The following is a 22083-nucleotide window of genomic DNA, read 5'->3' as shown; positions in this document are numbered from 1 at the left end:
ACCATATAAAAGGAATGCAGAGATAGGCTAGGATAATAAAACACAAGATAAATAGGTGCAAGTAAAAGGTATGAGTCCCCATCAGCCATGCTCCACGTTCCAGAGGTGGCAATAACCTTTTATGACTGATGGTGTCCCTGGGGGCTGAACTTATTCCAAATGAAGCTGCCCATGCATTCTTCATCTCCCCTGTGAAATGGGACTTGCTAACCCACCCTTCCTTCCTTTCTTCATCCCTCCCTCCCTCCCCTTCCTTCCCTCCCCCCCTTCCTTCCTTCTTTTCCTTCCCTCCTTCCTGTCTGTCTATCTTTTTGTCTGTCATTCTTTCCCTTTCTCCCCTTTACTACTAGGGTAACTGTGGGTCATAGGAATTTGGTACTGCTGAGCCACACCCCAGCCCCTCACTGGGGGATTCTAGGCAGGGGCTCATCCATTGAGCCACACCCCCAGCCCCTCCCTGGGGGATTCTAGGCAGGGGCTCTACCACTGAGCCATGCCCCCAGCCCCTCACTGGGGGATTCTAGGCAGGGGCTCTACCACTGAGCCACGCCCCCAGCCTCTCACTGGGGGATTCTAGGCAGGGGCTCTACCACTGAGCCACGCCCCCAGCCTCTCACTGGGGGATTCTAGGCAGGGGCTCTACTACTCCAGCCCCTCACTGGGGGATTCTAGGCAGGTGCTCTACCACTGAGCCACGCCCCCAGCCCCTCACTGGGGGATTCTAGGCAGATGTTCCAAGATGGAGTCATGTCCTCAGTCTTTCATTGAGAAATTCTTGGTAAGGGATTCCTTTCCCTTTCCTTTTCTGTTTTCCTCCCCTCCTCCTCTACCTCCTTTCGCTTTTTTCCTTTTCTTCTCTTCCCGTTTCCTTCCTTGCCTCTGTCTATGTGAAGCCGGCCACCTAACTTCTAATCCTCCTGCCTCTGCCTCCTGAGTGCTAGGATTTTACCTCTCCCAGCAGCTCTAAAAACATTACAGTTTCGGGTGCCGGTGAGATCAAGTCTTTTCTGGGCTCTTGGTTGTTGGCCTTTGTGAGTTGTTTGCCCCCTTTCTGTTTCTGGCTACGTTCTGGTTTACGTTTCTACACTGGCCATGTTTTTACTTTGTAATTTCTTCTGTTAAAACTCTGAATGTTCCTTAACCATAACAGATAAGATAAATATTACATATTAACTCTGGGCTTTAAGGAATGTTTTGCTCTTTCAAAAAAGATGTGTGTGTGTGTGTGTGTGTGTGTGTGTGTGTGTGTGTGTGTGTGTATAAATTTGAGTGTGGTGCCTGAGAAGGACAAGGGGACGGCAGATCTCCAGGAGCTCAATGACAGGCAGTTGTGAGCTGCACATGTGAACCCCAGTCGTCTGCAAGAGCAGCAAATGCTCTTACCTGCTGAGCTGCTCTCCAACTCTTATTCTGTTTCTTTGAAATAGTCTTTCTCTTGTTTATACTTTTCTGCATTGAGCAGATTCAAGGATACTCTTCTGTTATTTAAAAATGAGAGGGTTAATCCCCCAGTAAGGTGCTGGTGGGGTGTGACTCAGAAATCTTATGGTTTTTTTTTCTCATTTTATCTTTTTAAAAAATGTGTGTGTGTGTGTGTGTGTGTGTGTGTGTGTGCGCATGCATTCATACGTGCATGTGTACACAGGAGTGTAGGCACACATATTGTCACAGCTCATGTTTAGAAATCAAAGGACAACCTTGGGGGGTCCATCCTGGCCTTTGACCTTGTTAGAGACAAGGTTGCTTTGTTATCATTGTCTATGTCAGGCTAACTGGTCACCAACTTCTGAGGTTCTCCTGTCTCTGCCTCCCATCTGGTCACAGAGGCCCCGAGGTTACAGATGTGTGACATTGTGTCTAGCTTCACGTAGGTGTTGAGGGTCTCACGTTGGTTGTGGCTGGCACTTGACTCGGGAGCCATCTCTCCAGCTCCGTACCCTTCCATTTGAATAAGATTTTTTTGTGACGAATTGCAAAGGCAGGAAGTAAGATGCTTGTAAAGAACAGAAATGGAAGAAACAGCAAGGAGACCCGTGCTTGTGCCCAAGGTTGTGTTCTGATGTGTTCAAGCAAGGCTGGCTATCACATACCTGACGCTACGTACAGCGGGTGTCCTTCAAGACACTTGCTAATTGGCTTGAAACATTTACGTCTAGTTAGGGGAGTTGTAGCAGTGACTTAGCTGTTTATTTCCTTTTTTTCACTTCGCAACTTTTGAGACAGGACCTCACAGGGCTCAAGCTGGCCTGGAACTTGATATATAGCTGGGTTTGACCTCAAAGTTTGGACTGTTGTGCCTCTACTAGTGCTGGGACTATAGGTGTGTACTACCAGCCTAGAAGATAGATGCTAAGAAACCCCAGATTTTAGCCAGACCAGGGATTGTATGCCTGCCATTCCAGCTACTAGGGAGGCTGAGGCCAGAGGAGAGCAAATTCAAGAACAGCCTGGACTGCAGAGTGAGTTCAAGACCACCCTGGACAACCTAAAGGACTGTCTCAGGTCAATGAAATGTCTTATCAGGTAAAGGCATTGGCTGCCAATCCTGATGATACAAGTTTAATTTGGGGGACCAACAGTTGAAGCAGAAAGTTGTCCTCAGGCTCCCCTCCCCTACTATGGCATATATGTGCATGTATGCACATAGGCACACACACAAATGTAGTATAGAACATTTATGGAAGAGCTTGTTTCAAAATTAAGGTCCAGGGATACAATGCAGTGATAGAGATCTTGTCTAACGTGTGAGGCTCTGAGTTCTATCTCCAGCACTTCCAATAAAACTAAACACATGATCATAAATTTTGGGGCTTTGCCAATTAAGCAGACTCAAGTGAATGTCAAGACCTTCAAGGCAATGGCTGAACCGAAACCCCCATTGCATCCTGAAAGAGTCTTTCCTTGGTTGGTTGTTAATGAGTTTAAATACTGCCAAGGCTGTCAGACTGGACAGAAGTTGGCACCATTTGGAGACTCCAAGGAGACTATTTGAAATGTACATCCGCATCCGCTCTCATGAATAATGAATCTCGGCCTGAATCTGAAATCAGACAGAAGATGACCGAGATAGTCTGTCTATCATGATAAAGCATCGGGCTTATTTTGGTGGCTAAAAAGTTAAAACACTGTCGAGCACAGAAAAAGAGTCACACTCTTTGTCCTCAGTAGATGTCCTACTTTCATTTCTGTTGCTATGATAAGATACCCTGAAAAAATAGGGAAGAAAGGGGTTGGTTTTACCCTACAATTGCATGTTATAGACTCTCACTATGGGGAAGTCAAGGCAGGAACTTCAAATAGCTAGTCACCCCACATTTACAACCAAGAACAGGGAGAAAATACTGCAGGCATGCTCGCTTGCTTGTCTGTGCTCGGCTCAATTTCTCCATTCTTTTAGGCAGTTCCAGATCCCTTTCCTAGGGAATGGTGTTGCCCACGGTGAGCTGTGCCTTCTTCCCACATCAGCTAATGTAATCAAGACAACTCCTCCCAGATACACACACAGCCAACCTGATCTAGACAGTCCCTCACTGAGACTCTCTTCTTAGTTGATTCTAGGTCGAGTCAAGTTGGCAAAGCTAATGCTCATAGCAGTCATTGGTCTATATTTCCAGATCTTACAGGACAATAGGGTTATGGTTGACTTCAGATGCTCAAGACATTTTTATGAAATTGAAATAAAGTTACTACTTTTCAGAGGGAATTCCTGCTATAGAAGGAACATTCTTGCAAATGGAGTAATGGGAATGTTCTATGATTTGAAATTTTGTTGCTGTTGTGGCCAAAAAAAAAAAGAAAAAAAAAAAAGAAAAAAAATGATTCCGAGTGCTTTGTCTACAACATCTAACCTGTGAAGTTTCAAAAGCTGAGAAAAGAAATTGGGGAGCTGGCTGAGTGGGTAAACCGCTTGCCTTTTAAGCTTGAGGAGCTGAGTTCAAGTTCCACAGCACACATACAAAAAACAAAACAAATAAACACACAAACAATAATAACAAAAGCCATCTGTGTTTAACGGCTCTCACTTGTAATCCCAGCAGTAGAGAGGCAGAGCCAGGGAGAGCTCACTGCCCAGCCAGCCTAATCTACTTGCTGTCCGTGGTGATGGTGCCACTGGAGGTTGTCCTCTGACATCCACATGTATGCATACACAAGTGTATAGGTGTTGCCTACATATGTGACACACACACACACACACACACACACACACACACACACACACACACACACACACACACGATGCTGTAAATGCTTTATCAGATCTATGGAGTTCAGAAATTTGAGAATAAGGGATTGGAGAAACGGATCAGAGGTTCAGAGCACATGCTCTCCCAGAACACATTGGTTCTGTTTCCAGCACCCATACTGAATAGCTCACACCTTCTTGTGACTCCGGCTCTAGGGGGATTCAACACCTTCTTCTGGCCTAGAAGGGCACTTGAACACATGTGATGCACATAAATTCATGTATGTATTTACGTGTGTGTACACACACACACACACACACACACATGCACACTCACATGCACAGATTAAAAAGAAGTAAATCTTTTTAAACTGCGAGAGCAAAGTTTTGTCAGCTGTCAGTGCTTTTGGCTGTCGGGGAAAGTTCCAAATGGGGAGACGAATGTTTTCAAGGCCCATCAGTTCAAGATAGGGAAATGCAGCTACTTTCAATCAATTTTGAAAAAAAGCGTTGGTTGATATTAGGGAAGATGAAATTTTATTATCCCAGTGTCAGCTGAAACCTAGCCACGCTTGTCAGAGAAAATTGAATGAGGACCGTGATTTAGTAGAGGCGGCCACAGGCAGTTTGATTTCTGTCGGAGCCTCTCTCTCTGTGGTGCATTTTTAGTCGTGAAAGTCTCCTAATGAAATATAAACTCAAAACTTCTATTCAAATAATTGCACAAGGGAGTGGTAAGATTAGCGTTTACATTTCTTCATCTGTGTGAGCACAAGCATGTGGCCCCTGCGTTAGTGTTTGTGGGGGCACAGGCATGGAGGTCAGGGCATAACCCTTGGGAATCAGTTCTCCCACCATGTGTGTCCAAGGAATGACACTCTGAGCCGCCTCAGACCTGAGCTGAGCCTTCTCACCAGCCCGAGCGTTGGATCTGTGATAGCTGTGTGTCGTAGTACATTCTCGTAATCCCAGAACTCAGGAGGCAAGGCAGGAGGCCTGGGTGATAAAGGGTAGCCTGGGCCACAAAGGAGGACCTCAGTTTCCCGAATAAAATAAAATTGACAATAAGGAGAGAATGAAAAAAGAGTTTATTTTGAGAAACATGAGGAATATTAAATCTCACTGCTCTTACCTAAATCCAATTTCTGTATTTCGAGATAAAAATAGCTTATTTAAATACTGTCTACAACTCATTAGTCTAGGGTTGCATGCAGAATTCCCACATTTCACACAGTTGCTTCATTTGCGACTTCTGTATTTGTTTTAATAAATTTGCCAGAGATTTGTCTGGTTTATTGGTTTTTTTTTTTTTTTTTGAGAACTGAATCTTTCCATTTATCTTTTTTTTTTTTTTTTTTTTTTGGCTCATCATTTGATCATTTCTTATTGTTGATTTCTAAGAAGTTAGTGTGGAAGGCCATTTTTAAAGGAATGCTTACACAATTTAATTCCTTTATTGACCTATTACTTTATGATATTCTGCATGATTTTGAAGTGTGTATTGTTTCCATTTTTTTTTGTTATTTTTATATGTAGTATGTTTATGTGTGGGTATGTGTCCATGCCTGTGGAGGCCAGAAGAGGGCATTAGATCCCCTGAAGTTAGGGTTGTGACCCCATATGGGTTCTAGGAACCACTCTCAGGTCCTCTACAAGAGCAGTGAGTACTCTTAACCACTGAGCTATCTCTCTAGCCCATTTTTGTTATAAATACAACCTTTAATTTAAACCTAGGAAGTGCTTAAGGGAGAATGTTAAAGTTTCAGTCCAGCTTTGAAAACTTTTTGAGAGTGAGGTCAGGAGGGGAGTCTGACTGGGTAGCTTGGGTTCACTTTGAACTCTCTGTGTAGCCCAGGCTGGCCTTAAGCTCATGGCAATCCTCCTGCCTCAACAGCTTGAGTACTAGGATGATAGGTGTGATCTTATGCATCCCTCTACTTATTGTTTTAAAGGTGCCTCATCCTGTTTCGTTTTTTTTGTTTGTTTGTTTTTTGTTTTTTGGGTATAACCTGCATTTTTCTCCCTGAGTGTGCAGAGGGCTTTACTCTTGAAGTTCAGAAAAGTCACGTGGACATTTAGTTGTGTCAGTGTAGATGCTAGCTGGATATGGATTCTTTCTACGCTAGGAGCATGAGCTTCCTGGGTAAATTCTGGTAACAAAATGGCTATTGTTGGTTGTAAACTTCACTTGATTCCTAGTCACAGGGGGGACGCACCTCTGGGTGTGTCTGTGAGGATATTTTCAGAGTTTTAATGCAAGTGGGAAGACTTGCCCTTCAATGTGGGGGACATCATCCCATAGCTGGAGTCTGGGACCGACACAAAGAAGACGGTGAGCTGAGCTCCAGGATTCATGTCCCGCTGCTTCCTGACTGTAGGTACCACGTGACCAGCTGCCCCACGTGCCTGCTGCCGTGCCTTACCTATCATGGTGGGCTGTATCCCCTCAGACTGAGAGCCCAAATCAATTCTTCCTCCCTTAAGTTGCTTTTGCCAGATATTTTGGCATAGCAAAAAGGAAACAGTAGATAACGGAGTTACCTCTACGGCGAGGAGCTCCCAGAGCCAGAGAAAGCAAAAATCCATTCTCAGTAAAGGAGATCGGAGTGGCTGATGGCCGCTCTGGAAGATTGCATGAAATGAACCATTAATGAAATTGAAGTTGGACAAATGAAACAGTCCAATAACCCCAAAGTTTTAAGACAGGAATTTATTCGTTTAGAGTGAATATATGATGTATGTGTACACATACTCAGGTGGGCACTTGTGTGGAGGTCAGGGAGCAACTTAGAAGAGTTGGTTTTCTCTTTTCACTGTCTGGATCCTGGGAACTAAAACTCAGTTCATCCGGCATGGTAACAAGAATGTCTATTTCACCAGCCTGGTCCCAAAACATGGCAAGGGTCTTTTGTGTCTCTGCCACACTGTAGGATGATGGTAGCTTTTGACCACTTGTGACCCGTCAAGTCAGCTCCCAATTTTTCACCCGTAAAACCTGTGAGGTAACAAGCGATTTGATGTTGTTCGGTAAAGATAAAGTTTATATGTTTGACACCGCGGTAGCCAGGTGTGGTGGTCCACAGTGGGATCCCAGCAGCAGGCAGGCTCTCAAAGGGGAACTGCTGTGAGTTTAAGGGAAGCCTGGGCTACGGTATAAGAGTCTGCCTCACAAAAACAAATAAAAACTTGGGCCTAGAAAGATGGTCCAGCAGCTAAAAGCACTTGCTGCTCTTGTAGAGGAACCCATTGATGTTCCCAATGCCCACCTCGGGCTGCTCACGACCACCCACGACTCAAGCTATCGGATATCTAATAGCCTCATCTGGCTTCCAGGGTGAGTACGTTCCTGTACTCAAACCCACACACACACAGATACACACCTGTACATGCCATGAAAATATAGGAACCAAATCTTTAACCGAAATAAAACAACGCAGTAAGTATTTTATCCATGCCCCTGGTCTAGGGAACTCCCTGCAATGTATACAAAGAAACACCACTGAGATGTGCACTGTGATATACTTGCCTGCCAACCATTGCTGTCTTTGCTCTAACCACGTGCCTGGGCTTGGTACATTAGAAAGAAATGCCTTGCCTCAGTCCCAGTTAACATTGGATAAGTGATGAAAGAGTTCACCTTTGTCTTGTTCCTGGTTTTAGATGAAATCTTTCATATTCCTAATCAGTATGTTGAATATTAGTATTGCCCACTGGCCCCTACCTCTGCGATATCCCAGGCTGGCCTGGAATTCTTTATGTACCTCAGGCAGACTTGTAATCTCGCTGCCTCAGCCTCCAGAGCCCTGGGGTTACAGGCATCACCATTCCCAGATGAGCTATGTCACGCAAACCTTTATTTTGTTGCAGTGTGATCCTCCCATTCATGGCCTCTTCCGGGGCTTTTATTCTGAAGGTCGGCTGAATGTTATCAAAGTCCCTTCCTTTGTCTATTAAAAGAGTCATGTGGTTTTTGCTCTTGCCTCGTTTTGATCTGTGTTAGAAGGTTTTTTTTTTTTTTTTTTTTTTTGTGTGCACATGTGTGCATGTGCTCGTATGTGTCACAGTGCGTGTGGGTGCCGTGTGTGCACATGGAGGTCAGAGGACAAGTTGTAGGAGCTGACTCTCTCCTTCTACCACTGGGTCCTGAGGTTGAGCTCAGGCCCTCACCCTTGGCAGCCAGTGAGTTTACCCACGGAACCATCACCTAGAACTTTGTCATATTGCTTAAAACTCCCAGTAGAGGGGTTGGGGATTTAGCTCAGTGGTAGAGCGCTTGCCTAGCAAGTGCAAGGCCCTGGGTTCGATCCCCAGCTCCGAAAAAAAGAAAAGAAAAAAAAAACTCCCAGTAGAAATTGGGTGTGGCCGTGCATGCCTGTCATTGCAGTACTCAGGAGGCTGAGGCAGGAGGATGGTGAGTCGGATACAGGTTCTTTCCATCTAGAGCATTCTAGACCAGTCTGGTAACACAGCATGACCCTGCCTCAGAAAAAGAAAACAGGGGTTTGGAGAGATGGCTCTGCAGTTGAGAGGGAAGAGTGCTTGTTCTAGCAGAGACCCCACATTCAGTTGGCACCAGTGTGTAACTCCAGTCCCCGGAGCTCACACGCCGCTGGCCTTTACAGGCACCCACATTGACATTCACCATTTCCTCTCGCGTAAGTATGTAATGAAAAATAAATCTTTTAAAGAGATGTGCATTCTCGTCACAGAGTTTCTCTGTCTCTCTCTCACATATATATATATGTATATATTTCTGTAGCTTCCTGCGGGTGTCTTGTGGTTGCTGACAATCTGCCTTTCCTCCTCTAAGGAGGGGCAACGCTGACACGGACCCTCACGCTACTGGTTTTTGCTTACTCATTCTCGCTTGACTTGAGATCCATCCAAACCTGGTGTTTGCCAATTGGCATGCCATGAGCAGGGCTTTAACGAGGGAACAACATTGTTTTATAAGTTTCGAGGCAGATGCTTGGTATCTAGCTGGTGTCGGGTATCTTTGCTGGAGTAAGATCAGGTCTTCGTGCCCCCATCCATAATAGAGCTTCTTGGGACTTTGAGGGAGCCCCAGAACCTACATAATGTACATTGTAATCCCAGCCTTCCTTTAGGAAAATGAGAAGCAGAGACAGGAGACACTTCCTAGGCAGCCTGTCATGTACAAGGCTGAGCCATAAGACATCCTATGTCAAACAAAATAGAAGGTGGGACTAATGCCCAAGGATGTCCAAGGCTGTCCTCTGAATTCTGCTTGCACATGGGGGTGCGCGTGCGTGCGTGCGTGTGTGTGTGTGTGTGTATGTGTGTGTGCATGTGTACACAAATGTATACATATGTATACATACAGAGATTAAAAAACTTAATCTCTGGAGTCTTCCATTCTAGGGTCCCTTGATGCCTGGAGCTAGTTCTACATCCTCCTGCCTCAGCCTCACCCACATAATATGTCCGTGCGCGCACCTATGTGAGCGCATGCCCACACCCACACCCACATCCACGAAAAGAAGAAGAAAAACAACAGCAGAAATCTCCGTGTGTCTACTTACTGACTGACTATTATCTTTTCTCTGGCTTCAGGGCCATGGTATGTGGCTCAAACCCGGAAGTATCTTTCCTTCCTCGGCACTGCTGCGGCTTGTTTTTGTGTGCCTTGACGGATATTTCTTGGGAGTTTGTCAAGGCCCACAGTAGAGTAGGCTCTGCTCTTCAACCTTTACGGAATGAAACTGACCTTGCCTCATGGGATGGCTGCTAAGCCCCGGATGGGAACCTCAGGTCTGCGCAGGCGCCGCCCCTCCTCCAGGCGCTCGGTGGAGTGCTTGAGAATGAATCAAGGCCTTTCAGCTACTTTCAAAAAACCACATCTAAGATGCTGAAAAAGGTGTTTGACAGACCTTCAAGGGGCAAGTTAATAAGTGTTGAGACGATTTCAACATCTCTCCCCCTCTCCCTCCCCCCTTTTCACTGTTCCTTCTTTCTTCCTCCTTTTCCGTTTCCAATTTTTCTTCTCCTTCTTCCTTCCTCCCTCCCTCCCTCCCTCTTTCCCTCCCTCCCTTCCTCCCTCCCTCCCTTTCTTCTAGTCTCTTCCTCCCTGTCTCTCTCCCTCCTCCTTTCCTTCCCTCCCTCCCCTTCCCTAACTCCCATCATCAGAAATCTGCTTAGCTTAAAGAGCAGCGTTTTTTGAGGTATTTGCAAAGGAACAGGTAATTTTAAGGTTTCAGTCCTGGTAGACTGACATGTTAGTAAAACACAGTAGGATATAATTATAAAAAAAAAAATTCAAAAGCAAGACAACCACAGAACATCCATCCAAACAGCGCCCCTTGTCATGACACTCCAGTACTTGCCAGCATCCCTCAGCTCCAGAAGCCTGGTGCTCGCAGCCTCGGCATGGTGGCAAACACCCCCTCTTTTGTGTCCTGTTGGCATGCCTCTTTATGGCCCAGAGCGTGCCATCTTTTACCCAATACACCCATGACTTTTTTTCTTTGCATCCTGTCTCATATAATCCTTAGTAAAAGATTTCAGGTTTGGGGCTCAAGGAGAACACTGAGACAGACTGTTTAATAAGATATTATTCAAAGAGATTATAATAGCACAGCATCTTGGTGGGGGCTCTGAGGAGGGGTCAGGCCCACGTGACAGAGTATACTTTAGAACAGTGGTTCTCAACCTTCCTAACGCTGTGACCCTTTAATGCAGTTCCTCCAGTTGGGGTGACCCCTCCCCCCAAGCATAAAATTATTTTTGTTGCTACTTCATAACTAACGTTGCTACTGTTACAAATCACAATGTAAATTTCTGTGTTTTCTGATGGTCTTAGGTGACCCCTGTAAAAGGGTTGCTCAATGCCCCCATGGGGATTGTGACCCGCAGGTTGAGGAATAATCTTTTAGAGGCAGGGGGAGGTTTGATGCCATTTGATTGATGGGCAGTCCATAGTACCTGCTTGCAGTAGGCTTTCCGTGATTCCTGACGGCAGGGGTGAGGGAGGGAGCCTGACAGCCTGGGCCCGTGTGCAGTACAGCTATTGGGATAGGTAGGGCAAGTTAGTGTGGAAAAGCTGTGGAAAAGCAAGTGCCCCCAGCTGACACTTGGTAAATGATCACTCATGATACTTAGTAGCTCTCTATGCCATATCTTCTTTAGTATTTTCAGTGATGCTGCCTGATATGCATCATAGAGACATGGCTTATAGATGTTGTCCTCAGACAACCTGCAAAACCAAATACTTTGGCCAAAAGCAACCTACGGGAGAAAGGGTTTCTTTTAGTCCACGAGGGAGCTCAAAGCAGCTGCTCACAGGACTCACACAGTTAGAGAAGAGAGCAATCACTCACTTCTCAATGCTGTCCCGCCTTCTCTCTCCACTTCTGCAGTCCATGACTACCTGCCTGGGATGGTCCCACCGCAGGTAAGATGAGTCTTCCTCCATCAGTGAACGCAGCCGAGATAACCAATCCTTCACAGACATCCTGAGAGCCCGTTCTCCCAGGTGATTCTAGAGTCTGTCAGCTTGACAATTAATAGGAACTTACCCAGCTAATGAAGGTCCACATAGGCCTCACCTTCTGAAAAACAAAATGCGTGTATGACTGTGTGGCTGTGTTAGTGGAGTGTGTGTGTGTGTGTGTGTGTGAATGTGAATGTGATTATGTATGTGGTGTGTGCTCTCTGTGTGTGAGCATATGTGTGTATGTGTGTGTGAGTGCATGTGAGTACCTGTGTATATGAGTGGGGTGTGTGTATGTGTGTGTGTGTGTGTGTGTGTGAATGCTTGCATGTGTGTATGTGTGTGAGCACATGTGAGCATGTGTGTGATGTGTGTGCTCTCTTTGTGTGAGTGTATGTGTGCATGTGTGTTTAAGCGTGTGAGTGTATGTGAGTATGAGTGGTGTGTGTGTGTATATGTGTGTGTGATGCTTGCATGCATTCGGGTCTATGCGAGTACATGTGAGTATGCCTGTGGTGTATGGGCTCTCTGTGTGTGAGCATATGTGTGTATGTGAGTATGAGTGGTGAGTGTGTGTGTGTGTGCATGTGAGTCATATATGTGGTATGTGTGTATGTGCTGTCTGTGTGAGCATACAGGTGTGTGTGAGTGCATATGAGTATGAGTGGCGTGTATGTGCCTGCACGCATGTGCAGAGAGGCCTGAGTGAACAAGCTCAGGTTTCATTCTTCAGAGGCAACCTTTTTTTTTCCCTTTTTGGGTCAGGATCTCACACTGCCCTGTAGCTTGCCAAGTAGGCTGGCTGGCCATCAAGCCCCAGGCCTCCATTGGTTTCCATCTGGGATTACAAGTATGCCGACACACTTGTGTGTGTGTGTGTGTGTGTGTGTGTGTGTGTGTGTGTGTGTGTGTGTGTGTTTTAAGATAGCTTTCGAGGATTGAACTCAGGCCCTCCTGTTTGCAAGGCAAGCACTTCACCAACTCAGTCATCTCCACAGCCCTAGAATAGTGCCTTGGACCAGGAAATTCCACTTTTTGTCCCTGAAACCATACTGTCTCACTTGATTTCCTCTTTCTACAACAGTATATCTTAGTCTGAGTAATTAATATATGACAGAGACATGGCTTACGCTTGTAGAGTCCAGGAAGTCCAAAATCCACGTGCCAGAGGACTTGGTGTCTGGTGGGCGCTGGCCTCTGTTTCCAAAATGGCACCTTGTTGCCTTGTCTTGCTTCATGTAAGCATCTTGAGAGCTTAGAGCTGAGCGAGCCAGAGCGAGAGCGAGCGAGGCGAGGCGAGAGGCGAGGCAGGCGAGCGAGAGCGAGCGGAGGAGCGAGGCGAGAGCTAACCCGGTTTCTTCTTGGGTTGCTCTCCACTTTATTTTTTAAGACAGGGTTTCTCATGGAACCTGGAACTCATTGGTTCAGCTAGGCTGGCTGCCCAGTGGGCCTCACAGCTCTTCTGTTTCTGCCTCCCCAGCTCTGTGATTACAGAAGCATCGATGTGCCCAGTCGTATCTCCCCCTCCTCTTCCTCTTCTAAAAAGACACATAAGCTCTGGGGAACAAAGCCCAGGCCCCCGTGCTTGCCCGGCAAGCCCCGAATGAGCTGAACCATCTCCCCAGCCAAAGGCCTTTCCCTCTTAGTACTTACTGTTGGCTGTGAGGTTGAATGGTAGGAGGGAGCACATCCACTGAGCCACAGCACTGACTTTCAGCGTGGACTCTTACCTTTGCTCTCTGTATAAGGATGCACCCTTAAGTTTTAACTTCAACATAAAGTTTGACTTTGCTTACTTACTGTAGTTGTCTTCTTGGCCAAGGAGAGCGTCCTAAAGCCTGGGTTTCCTTAGGCATCTGGAGTGAAATTTAGTCCTCCACAGCAGCAGCTGCTCTTTGCGGTCCCTCAAGCCAACATTCTTCCCGTTCTTCATGTTGTTTTAGTTTTATTGCCACGGATGGTCCGGTCAGGAACGCGGTTTTAATTATTGCTATGGATGGTGTACTCATGAAGTTTCGTTCCCACTAGACTTTGAACATTCTGGGGGTGCGATCGCTAAGGGACATGGAGGGGTACCTAATTGGTAAGCTGCTTTTGTTTGGACCGTAGGCCAACTATATTGTAGTCGCAAGCCCGATTCCCTAGTGACCAGTTTTTGCCACAAAATACTTGTGTGTTCCAGGGCTGACCTTTGGGTGTGGATTTGATCCTGCACTATTCACTTTTCTCTTTGCTCTGACAAAATGCCGAAGGAAAGCCAAGGAGGGAATGGAAGGTTTATTTTGGTTCAAAGCCTCAGGGTACAGGAGAAACGGAGGCAGGACTGTGAGAGGACTCACAAGAGTCAGGAGGAGAGGGAAGGCTTGTTCATTACACAGAGCCACGCCCCAGAGGATGGTGCTGCCCACATTGGGGATGAGTCTTTCTTCCTCAGCACAGTCTAGAAACTCCCTCACGGATGTGCCCAGGGGTTTGTTTCTGTGGTGATTCTAAATCCCATCAAGTTGACAAAAAAAAAAAAAAAAAAAAAACAAAAAACCATCAGAGATAAATTCACCAGAGGCTGGCTGGCTCGTGCTCTCTCTCTCTCTCTCTCTCTCTCTCTCTCTCTCTCTCTCTCTCTCTCTCTCTCTCTCTCTCTCTCTCTCTCCTCTCTCTCTCTCCCCTACCCCAAGAAAGTAATAAACCGTCTTTATTTCTTTACCTATAAAAAGCTGTGTGGTGAGTCTCAATCTTCAAAGACCCAGGTAAAAGATGATAGCGGGCCATTTCCCCAACACAAAGAAACTCAAGCGATTCACATGCTGAGGAGGGAATGCCTTTAGTTTCTTTATAACCCTTAATGAGTCTTGCTCCCCGAAATTAGAGACAATCAGGCAAGTTATCGCCTCGGATTTACAAAGACTTAAACACGGGATGAAGTAGCAGGTACTTAGATCCTTGATTCGGTGCCGAGTAACATAGGGCTGGAAAAATTAAGGGGACGTGAGAAGGGGCAGAGGGATCCTTTATTCCAAAGTCTGGTTGAAGTGTCTCACCAGCTGAGAATCAAGACTCCCAGCCCAGTGAGGAGCGTTTCTGTGAAGGTTGCTAACACAGAGGCGACGATCCTTTTGCAGACAAGTTATTTTCAAATCAGTGTTGAAATAGCAACAAGCCATGGTGAAGGCCTGGCCATACAGGGCCTTCGACTTTATTCTGATTCCTTTCCTGGATGTAGATTCTTAGGAAACCTCGTAAACAAGACTGGGCATTTGCTTACAGTAAGAAACACATACCCACCCCCAACCCTTAGGACCCTGAAATTTTCCTTATCATCTGTGATCCCACCCATTGGATGTCAGGGACCACGCAATGATCTTATCTAGCAAAAAAAGTTCCTTATCAGCCCTTTGAGATGTAACAGAAGCTGCCCAAGCCAAAGTCATGTCTATGGCTATTGTGAAGGCAGTCAACTGGGACTCTGTCTGGAGAAGCCCATACCTAAGTGTTCTCACCTTATCCTAAGTGCCTGTTCTGTTAATACTCATGCTACGGCAGACTTCAGAACTGCAACTCTACCTCACCCTGGCTAGCCATGAAATAAATTCATTTGTCCGTCCGTCTGTCCATCTGTCCATCCGTCCATCCGTCTACTCATCTGTCCATCCATCTGTCCGTTCATTCATTCACACTCACTCATTCTTTTTCTTTTCTTCTTTCTTTTCTTTCTTTCTTTTTTTTTTTTTAAATAAAATTAAGAGTCCCATCTCTCTGAGAGTAGCCCAGGTTCCAGATGGAAATCCTGAAGCTACATTATGTCTGCTGCCCCGTTGCTGCTGTTTATTACTGGTAGCTGCGACAACACCCTCAGAAATCCCCAGCCAGGGTGCCATGGTGTGTGGGGGATTGTTTCTTCTTCTTACTTAAAACAAGATGTATTTGTGGGGTACATAGGTACACACATGCCGCAGCGTGTATGTGTAAATCAGAGGATGACCTGGGGGGAGTCGGTTTTATCCTTCTATAATGTGGGGAGCTGGGGATCGAACTCAGGTCATCGAGCTTGTTGGCAAGCACCTTTAATCACTGAACCATCTCAGTAGCCCCAGCGTGGTCTTCTCTTCCCTTTGAAAGTGTGTCCAGTGTTCCATCTACCAAGTTCCCACTTGAGAACTGCACAATCAAGTTTTTTTTTTTTTTTTTAATAAAATGCCATCCTTCCCCTCAGAAGTGTTTTAAGCAACTTTATAATTTTGTGACTGGCTGTTATCCTGAAATACAAGTGGCTTGAAAACTACAGGTTAGACCCCCAGAAACTTCAGCCCATTCTCCAGTGACTGTGACACATGCCCCCCAAGTGTCAGGTATGGGCTTCATTTCTACACAGTCCTAATTCATATACCTGGTTCTCTCTGTGACTCCTGATTGTTCTGAAAACGAACTTGGAGGGCAGAAAAGAATGTAGTGGACATTATTTTCCAAGGAAAGGGGTCTTGTGTTCCTTTTCTGTGTGCTGCGTGACTAATCCTGGGGAGAAATGCACAAACATCCATTCGGTCTAGATGTGGCACGGTGACATATGAACGTGAGGGTTACAGTGCAAACCTAGCATGTGAGCCCACGAGTTTACTGGGGGTTCCTTACAGGAGCAAAGGTGGACAAGTACTTATAGCAGTTTGAGTGACTCAGAGATCAGCCCCATCACCTCAAGGTCCCGCCTGCTATGGTTGGCAACTTCATGGTGTGCCTGGTGCATTTTCCTTTATTCCCCGGCATCTCCCAAGATCGTGTGCAGCCGGGGTGCAGGCAGGAGTAATGATTGGGACCCTCATCTGAGGGTCATGTGACTAGCTTTTTGCTCTCTACACTCGCCATTCCGTTACCTTAGCCTTACCTATTGTGGTTTTACTGGGCTTATCTTGTTACCACGATGATGGGGCGAGCATCGTATAGGTATCATGGCTGACTCTGCTCTGAACAGCGAACGATCCTGTCACAGCTGAAGAAAAGTGCCTGCCCCTACAACATCTATGGTTAGATCTGTGGAAGTCTGGCATGATTTGTTGATGGCGTTTTCTTGATAATTACCAACAGCGTGCCTTCTCTGTCCAGCCAATAACTTCTTAAATTGGTTTGCAAATATTTATAATGGGTGTATGTCCATGTGTTCGCAAACGTGTGCCGTTCCTGTGTACAGGTATGTGCATGCACATGCATGTGTGCATGTGGAGGCTAGAGCCAATCTTAGGTTTCATTGAGATGGGGTCTTTCACTTTCTCTGGAGCTCCCTGGTTCAGCCACATGGGTCCCACAGCAAGCCTCCATGGGGGCAGAAAGTCTCTTGTCTTCACTTTCCCAGCTCAGGGATTGCAGGCACGTGCCACCATGACTGGCTTTTTTAGGTGCACTCAAAGGGCTGAAGTCAGATCTCCATCCTCGAATGCTAAGAAGTCTGCCTACTTACCCAGAGATGGCAACCAGTGACCGGCCACTTGCGATCTTCCCCGTGGATATTCGTTTTGCTAGTGACGCACAGAGTGAAGGGAGACTGACAGTCGGGGCTCCTGCCTCATCCGTATGTCTGTTTTACTTTTTTGGAGCCCAGAGCTTTGGTGAAGGCTGTCCCAGTTGCCGGGATGAGTGAACAGCACCTCTGATAGAAATAGAGAAGTCAGGAAGCGCAACCTATTTTGTGGGAAGATGATTAATTCAGTTTTAGACATTTTGACGTTGAAAAGAGGGTTTGGCAACCGGATGGAAGCGTCTGATGCTTTAGCTGGGGCCGTGGAATCTAAATAACTCCCTGGCGCCTGAGTAGCTGAAGTGTTTTCTGTTTCCCCTCTAAGTGGCTTTGTGCTCTGGTCAAGTCTTCCTCTTAGGGATTTCATTGTTTGACTCTACAGCAGCTCCAAGCCAAGTAGCAACCCCAGGCCTGTCTTAGGCTTGAAGGAGAAGGGGGAGGGGCCGTGCTGGCTGCCTGGGTCTGTCACTGAGTCCTGTTAGAGGGAAAAGATGACAGGAGAGTGGTCCCCGGTGCTGGCCAGTGCTCATGTGCTGTGGCCAGGGAAGGGTGCTCTTTTCTAGAGTCCTCTTCCTTCCTCCTTCTCTTCCTACTCATTCTCTTTCTCTGCCTCCCCTCCTCTTCCTCCTCCCTCCTCCCCTTCCTCCCCCTTGTCTTCTTCCTCCCCCCTCTTCCTCCCCTCTCCCCTCTTCCCCCCTCCTCTTCCCTCTTCCCTCCCCCTCCTCTTCCCTCCCCTCCCTCCTCCTCTTCCCCCCTTCCTCTCCCCCTCTTCATCCTCCCTCCCTCCTCTTCCTTCCTCCCTCTTCCTTCTCCTCCTCCCTCCTCCTCCTCCTTTCCTCTTCCTCCTCCTCTTCCTCCTCCTCCTCTCTTCCCTCTTCCCTCCTCCTCTTCCTCTTCCCTCCCTCCTCCCTCCTCCTTCTCCTCCCCTCCTCCTCCCCTCCTCTCCTCCTCCCTCCTCCCCTCTTCTCCTCCCTCCTCCCTCCTCCTCCTTCCTCTTCCCCTCCCCTCCTCTTCCCCTCCTCTTCCTCCTCCTTCTTCTCCTCTTCCCCTCCCCCTCCCTCTTCCTCCCTCCCCTCCTCCTCTTCTTCCTCTTCCCTCCTCCTCCTCTTCCTCTTCCCTCCTCCTCTTCCTCTTCCCTCCTCCTCTTCCTCTTCCCTTCTCCTCTTCATCCTCCCTCCTCCTCTTCCTCCTCCTCTTCCTTCTCCCTCCTCCCCCTCCTCTTCCTCTTCCCCCCCCCCTTCCTCTTCCCTCCTCCTCTTCCTCTTCCCCCTCCTCCTCTTCCTCCTTCCTCTCCTTCTCTTCCTCCTCCCTCCTCCTCTTCCTCTTCCCCTCCTCCTCTTCATCCCCTCCCTTCTCCCTCCTCTTCCTCTTCCTCCTCTCTTCCTCTTCATCCTCCCTCCTCCTCTTCCCTCTTCCCTCCTCCCCTCTTCATCCTCCCTCCTCCTTCCTTTCCCTCTTCCCTCCTCTTCACATCCCCTCCCTCCCTCCCTCCCCTCCTTCATCCTCTTCCTCCTCTTCCCTTCTCCCTCTTCATCCTCCTCCTTCTCCCTCCTCCTCTTCCTCCCTTCCTCCCTCCTCCTCTTCCTCTTCCTCCTCCTCTTCATCCCCTTCCCTCCTCCCCTCTTCATCCCCTATTCCTCCTCCTCTTCCTTCTCCCCCTCCTCCTCCCTCTTCCTCCTCCCTCCCTCCTCTTCCTCTTCCTCTTCCCTCTCCTCTTCCCTCTTCCCTTCTCCCCTCTTCATCCTCCCTCCTCCCCTCTTCCTCCTCCTCTTCCTTCTCCCTCCTCCTCTTCCTCTTCCCTCCTCCTCTTCCTCTTCCCTCCTCCTCTTCCTCTTCCTCCTCCTCTTCCTCGATGTTTCTCTTTTTCCTCCCCCTTCCTTCTTCCTTCTACTTTTTTTCCTGCTTCTTGTCCTTCCTTTTCTTTATCCCCTTCTCTCTCTTTTTACTCTTTATTTCATTATAGAGCCCAGGCTAGTCTTGAGTTCACTAGGTAGTCCAGGCTGGCTTCAAACCAGCGATCCTCTGGACTCTCAGATGACTTCATATCCCAGAGTGCCCAGATCACAGGCCGGTCCTCACTTGGATTTTTCAAGTGAGCAAGGTCTGAGGGCTTTGGACAGTAATTCTTGGGGGGCCATATTGATTTGTCTGTTTTCTCTTGTATGCGTACTTCACAGAGGATCCGAGGTTAACTGCGCAGATGCAAACTTTAGTGCCAAAAAGGATTCTGCAGGGGACTCACCCAGAGAGTAGCGGATGTGTAGGGAAGCACTTCTCTCCTGTAGGACCAAGCTAACGCTGGAAGATTACTCCTTCTATCATGTAGTTTAAATAAACATCTTATAGTAGGTCTGTATATGTTGGGGGGAGAACTTGGGGTGTGTGTGTGTGTGTGTGTGTGTGTGTGTGTGTACACCAGAGAAAGAAAACCTTTGTACCTCAGGAGCCATTCATCTTGTCTTTTGAGGCAGAGTCTCTCTTGCTGACTTGGGCCTCACCAAATAATCTAGGCCCTGAAGCAAGAGAATGCAAGGGATCCACCTTTCCAGTGTTCGGATTTGTAGTGCACCAATATCCACCTTTTTGAGTGTGAGTGTGTGTATGTGGGGGCAGTTCTGGGATTGTTCTGAATTCCTCATGTTGACAAGGCAAGCGCTCTACCCACTGAGCTATCTCTCCTTTGCTGGGAGAGCTGCTAAGCTCCAGTAATGGCAGAGACTCTGGTTGGGCAGCTTGTGAATCTAGTCTCCAGGATTCTTTGATTATATTTGAGAGTATCCTAAATCTCTTCATTCTTAAATATGTTGGGGTGTTGCTTCCCTTCCTGGGAAGCCATTTCTGAAAGTAACCTCTTTATCTCCTTCAGGCTTGGGAATTGCTCCTTCGTCTTGCACATTGCTGAATGCATGGGGCTGTAAAAGCTTGGGGTTTGGTATGCTGGCGACTCCCTGTAATCGCAGCACTCAGAAGGCTGAGCCAGGGAATCCTCAAGTTCAAGACCAGCCTGGGTTATGTAGTGAGGTGGGGGTCAGCTTTGAAACTTAAATTTTATTTTCTTGGTTCGTATGTGTGTGAAGGTGCAAATGCTTCTGAGAGGACATGTCTATGAGGAAACCAGGGGAGGATATCAGGTGTCCCAATCTGTCATTTACTGCCTTATTCCCTTGAGACAGGGTCTCTTACTGAACCTGGAACCAGGGTGGCAGCCAGCGAGCTTCTGCTGTCCTTTTGTCTCTGTCTCTGTCCCCCACATCTTGAGGTGACAGCCACACACACACACACACGGATTTGCCCAGCTTTTATAAAGATGCTGGGGATTTGAACTCAGGTCCTTATGCTTGCTAAGAAATAATCTTCCGCATTGGGGTATCTTCCCTGTCCCCTAAACTCTCCCTTAAAACAGTTAAAGATTTCGTGTGCTGCTTTCCCTTCCTTGAGTGTTATGTGCTTTCCCTGAAGAATGTGACCTACTTACGGCTTCACTTGAGCATAGCCAAGACGTCCTGGTGCTGGATAGGTCAACGTTTCTGGGATGCTCAGGCTTTTCCTACATGAAGTGATAATATTTGAGGCTCAGGAAAAGAGCAAAGGGTGTTTTTATTCGTAGGACGTAACAGCGATGCTGGGCCTGCTGGTGTGGGTCTGGAATCCCGGCTACTCAGAAAGCTGAAACGGGATTGCAAGATGAAGGCCAGCCCAAGCTACATAGTGAGTCCAGCACAGTCTAGGCTACATAGCGAGTACTAGGCCAGCCTGGGCTAATAAGCAGGGCTCTGTCTAATGAGTGAAAGGGCTGGCGAACCAGCTCAACCATAGAATGCTTGCTTATTATTTATGCAGTAACAAAGTACAGCCCACAGTGCAGCAAAAACCAACAGCAAACAAGAGAAACAAGGAAGCAAGCGAACAAAACGGCACGAAAATAAAAAGAAGCAGCTTGGTGTCCCTTCATGCTTTTCTGGGGTCTACAAGGTCATTGCAGTTCAAACATACAATGACATGGGAGAAATGAGGTGGTAAATTGAGAAGAAGGGGACCCCCCAAAATCAATTAGGAGTTATTCAGGCTATGGGGACCCTGTAAATATTCTAAACTTCCCTCTAGAATGTAATTTTGCATTCATTCATTTTGTGTGTGTGTGTGTGTGTGTGTGTGTGTGTGTGTGTGTGTGTATGAGTGTTGTGTGGAGGTGCACGTGAGTGCAGAGGTCAGAGGGGACTCAGGGTTGCACTCTCTCCTTCCACCCTGTGAATCCCAGAGCTAACACTCAAGTTGCCAGGCTTGGAAGCAAGTATCTTTGTCCACCGAGCCGTCACGCCTGTCCTAGATATGTAACTCTGGAAAATAGAGACAGTCCTTTAATGAAATAACGAGGAAATGAACGAATGAATGGATGAATGATGTCTCTCTCTCCTTCTCCCCCTTTCTCTTCGGAACAGGGAAAAGATGCCGTTCCACCATGTAACCGCTGGCTTGTTGTACAAGGGGAATTACCTCAACCGATCTCTGTCTGCAGGCAGCGACAGTGAGCAGTTGGCTAACATCTCTGTGGAAGAACTCGATGGTAAGGAACCGCCTGGTGGGAGCTTGCCTGCCTCCCCGAAGCCATTTTGGATAATGGGGAATCTGCTTGGGGCGGTGGGAAGGCACTTAGACTGTTGGGAAGCCATTTTGCATGTTGGCAAGCCTAAGGTGCTTCTCATTGGCAGTTGGAGTGATGGGAAAGAGTTCAGAGACAAACTTTTGTCTAAATGACTTCGTTGTGTGGGATGGACCTTGTGGCCTGAAAAAAAAATCTATGATGAATGTGGTTGCCTTGGATACTGATTGGGGGATAAATTTATTTTTCTTAAAATCTATTGTTGGAATCTTCTTGCGATGGCAGATGCCTGTCTGCACTCAACTGAGGCAGGGGGATGGAGTGTTGGTTAGCCAAGACTATGTGGG

At 47.2% G+C, this 22083-nt stretch overlaps 1 protein-coding gene across 2 annotated transcripts in view; it reads left to right on the top strand.

Annotated features, from left to right (window-relative positions):
- The window catches only part of Caln1 (calneuron 1), a 462493-nt gene that overhangs the window by 101182 nt on the left and 339228 nt on the right, over nt 1-22083 (top strand). For both annotated transcript variants that reach the window (XM_032886858.1, XM_032886859.1), the window contains one exon: nt 21576-21700. In XM_032886858.1, coding sequence (XP_032742749.1) covers nt 21576-21700 — 125 coding nt within the window. The remainder of the gene's footprint in view (nt 1-21575; nt 21701-22083) is intronic.

Source organism: Rattus rattus, chromosome 16 (assembly GCF_011064425.1).
Source record: "Rattus rattus isolate New Zealand chromosome 16, Rrattus_CSIRO_v1, whole genome shotgun sequence".
NCBI lineage: Eukaryota > Metazoa > Chordata > Mammalia > Rodentia > Muridae > Rattus > Rattus rattus.
Note: the sequence above shows the minus strand (reverse complement) of the source record. Positions and strands in the feature narration are given on the sequence as shown.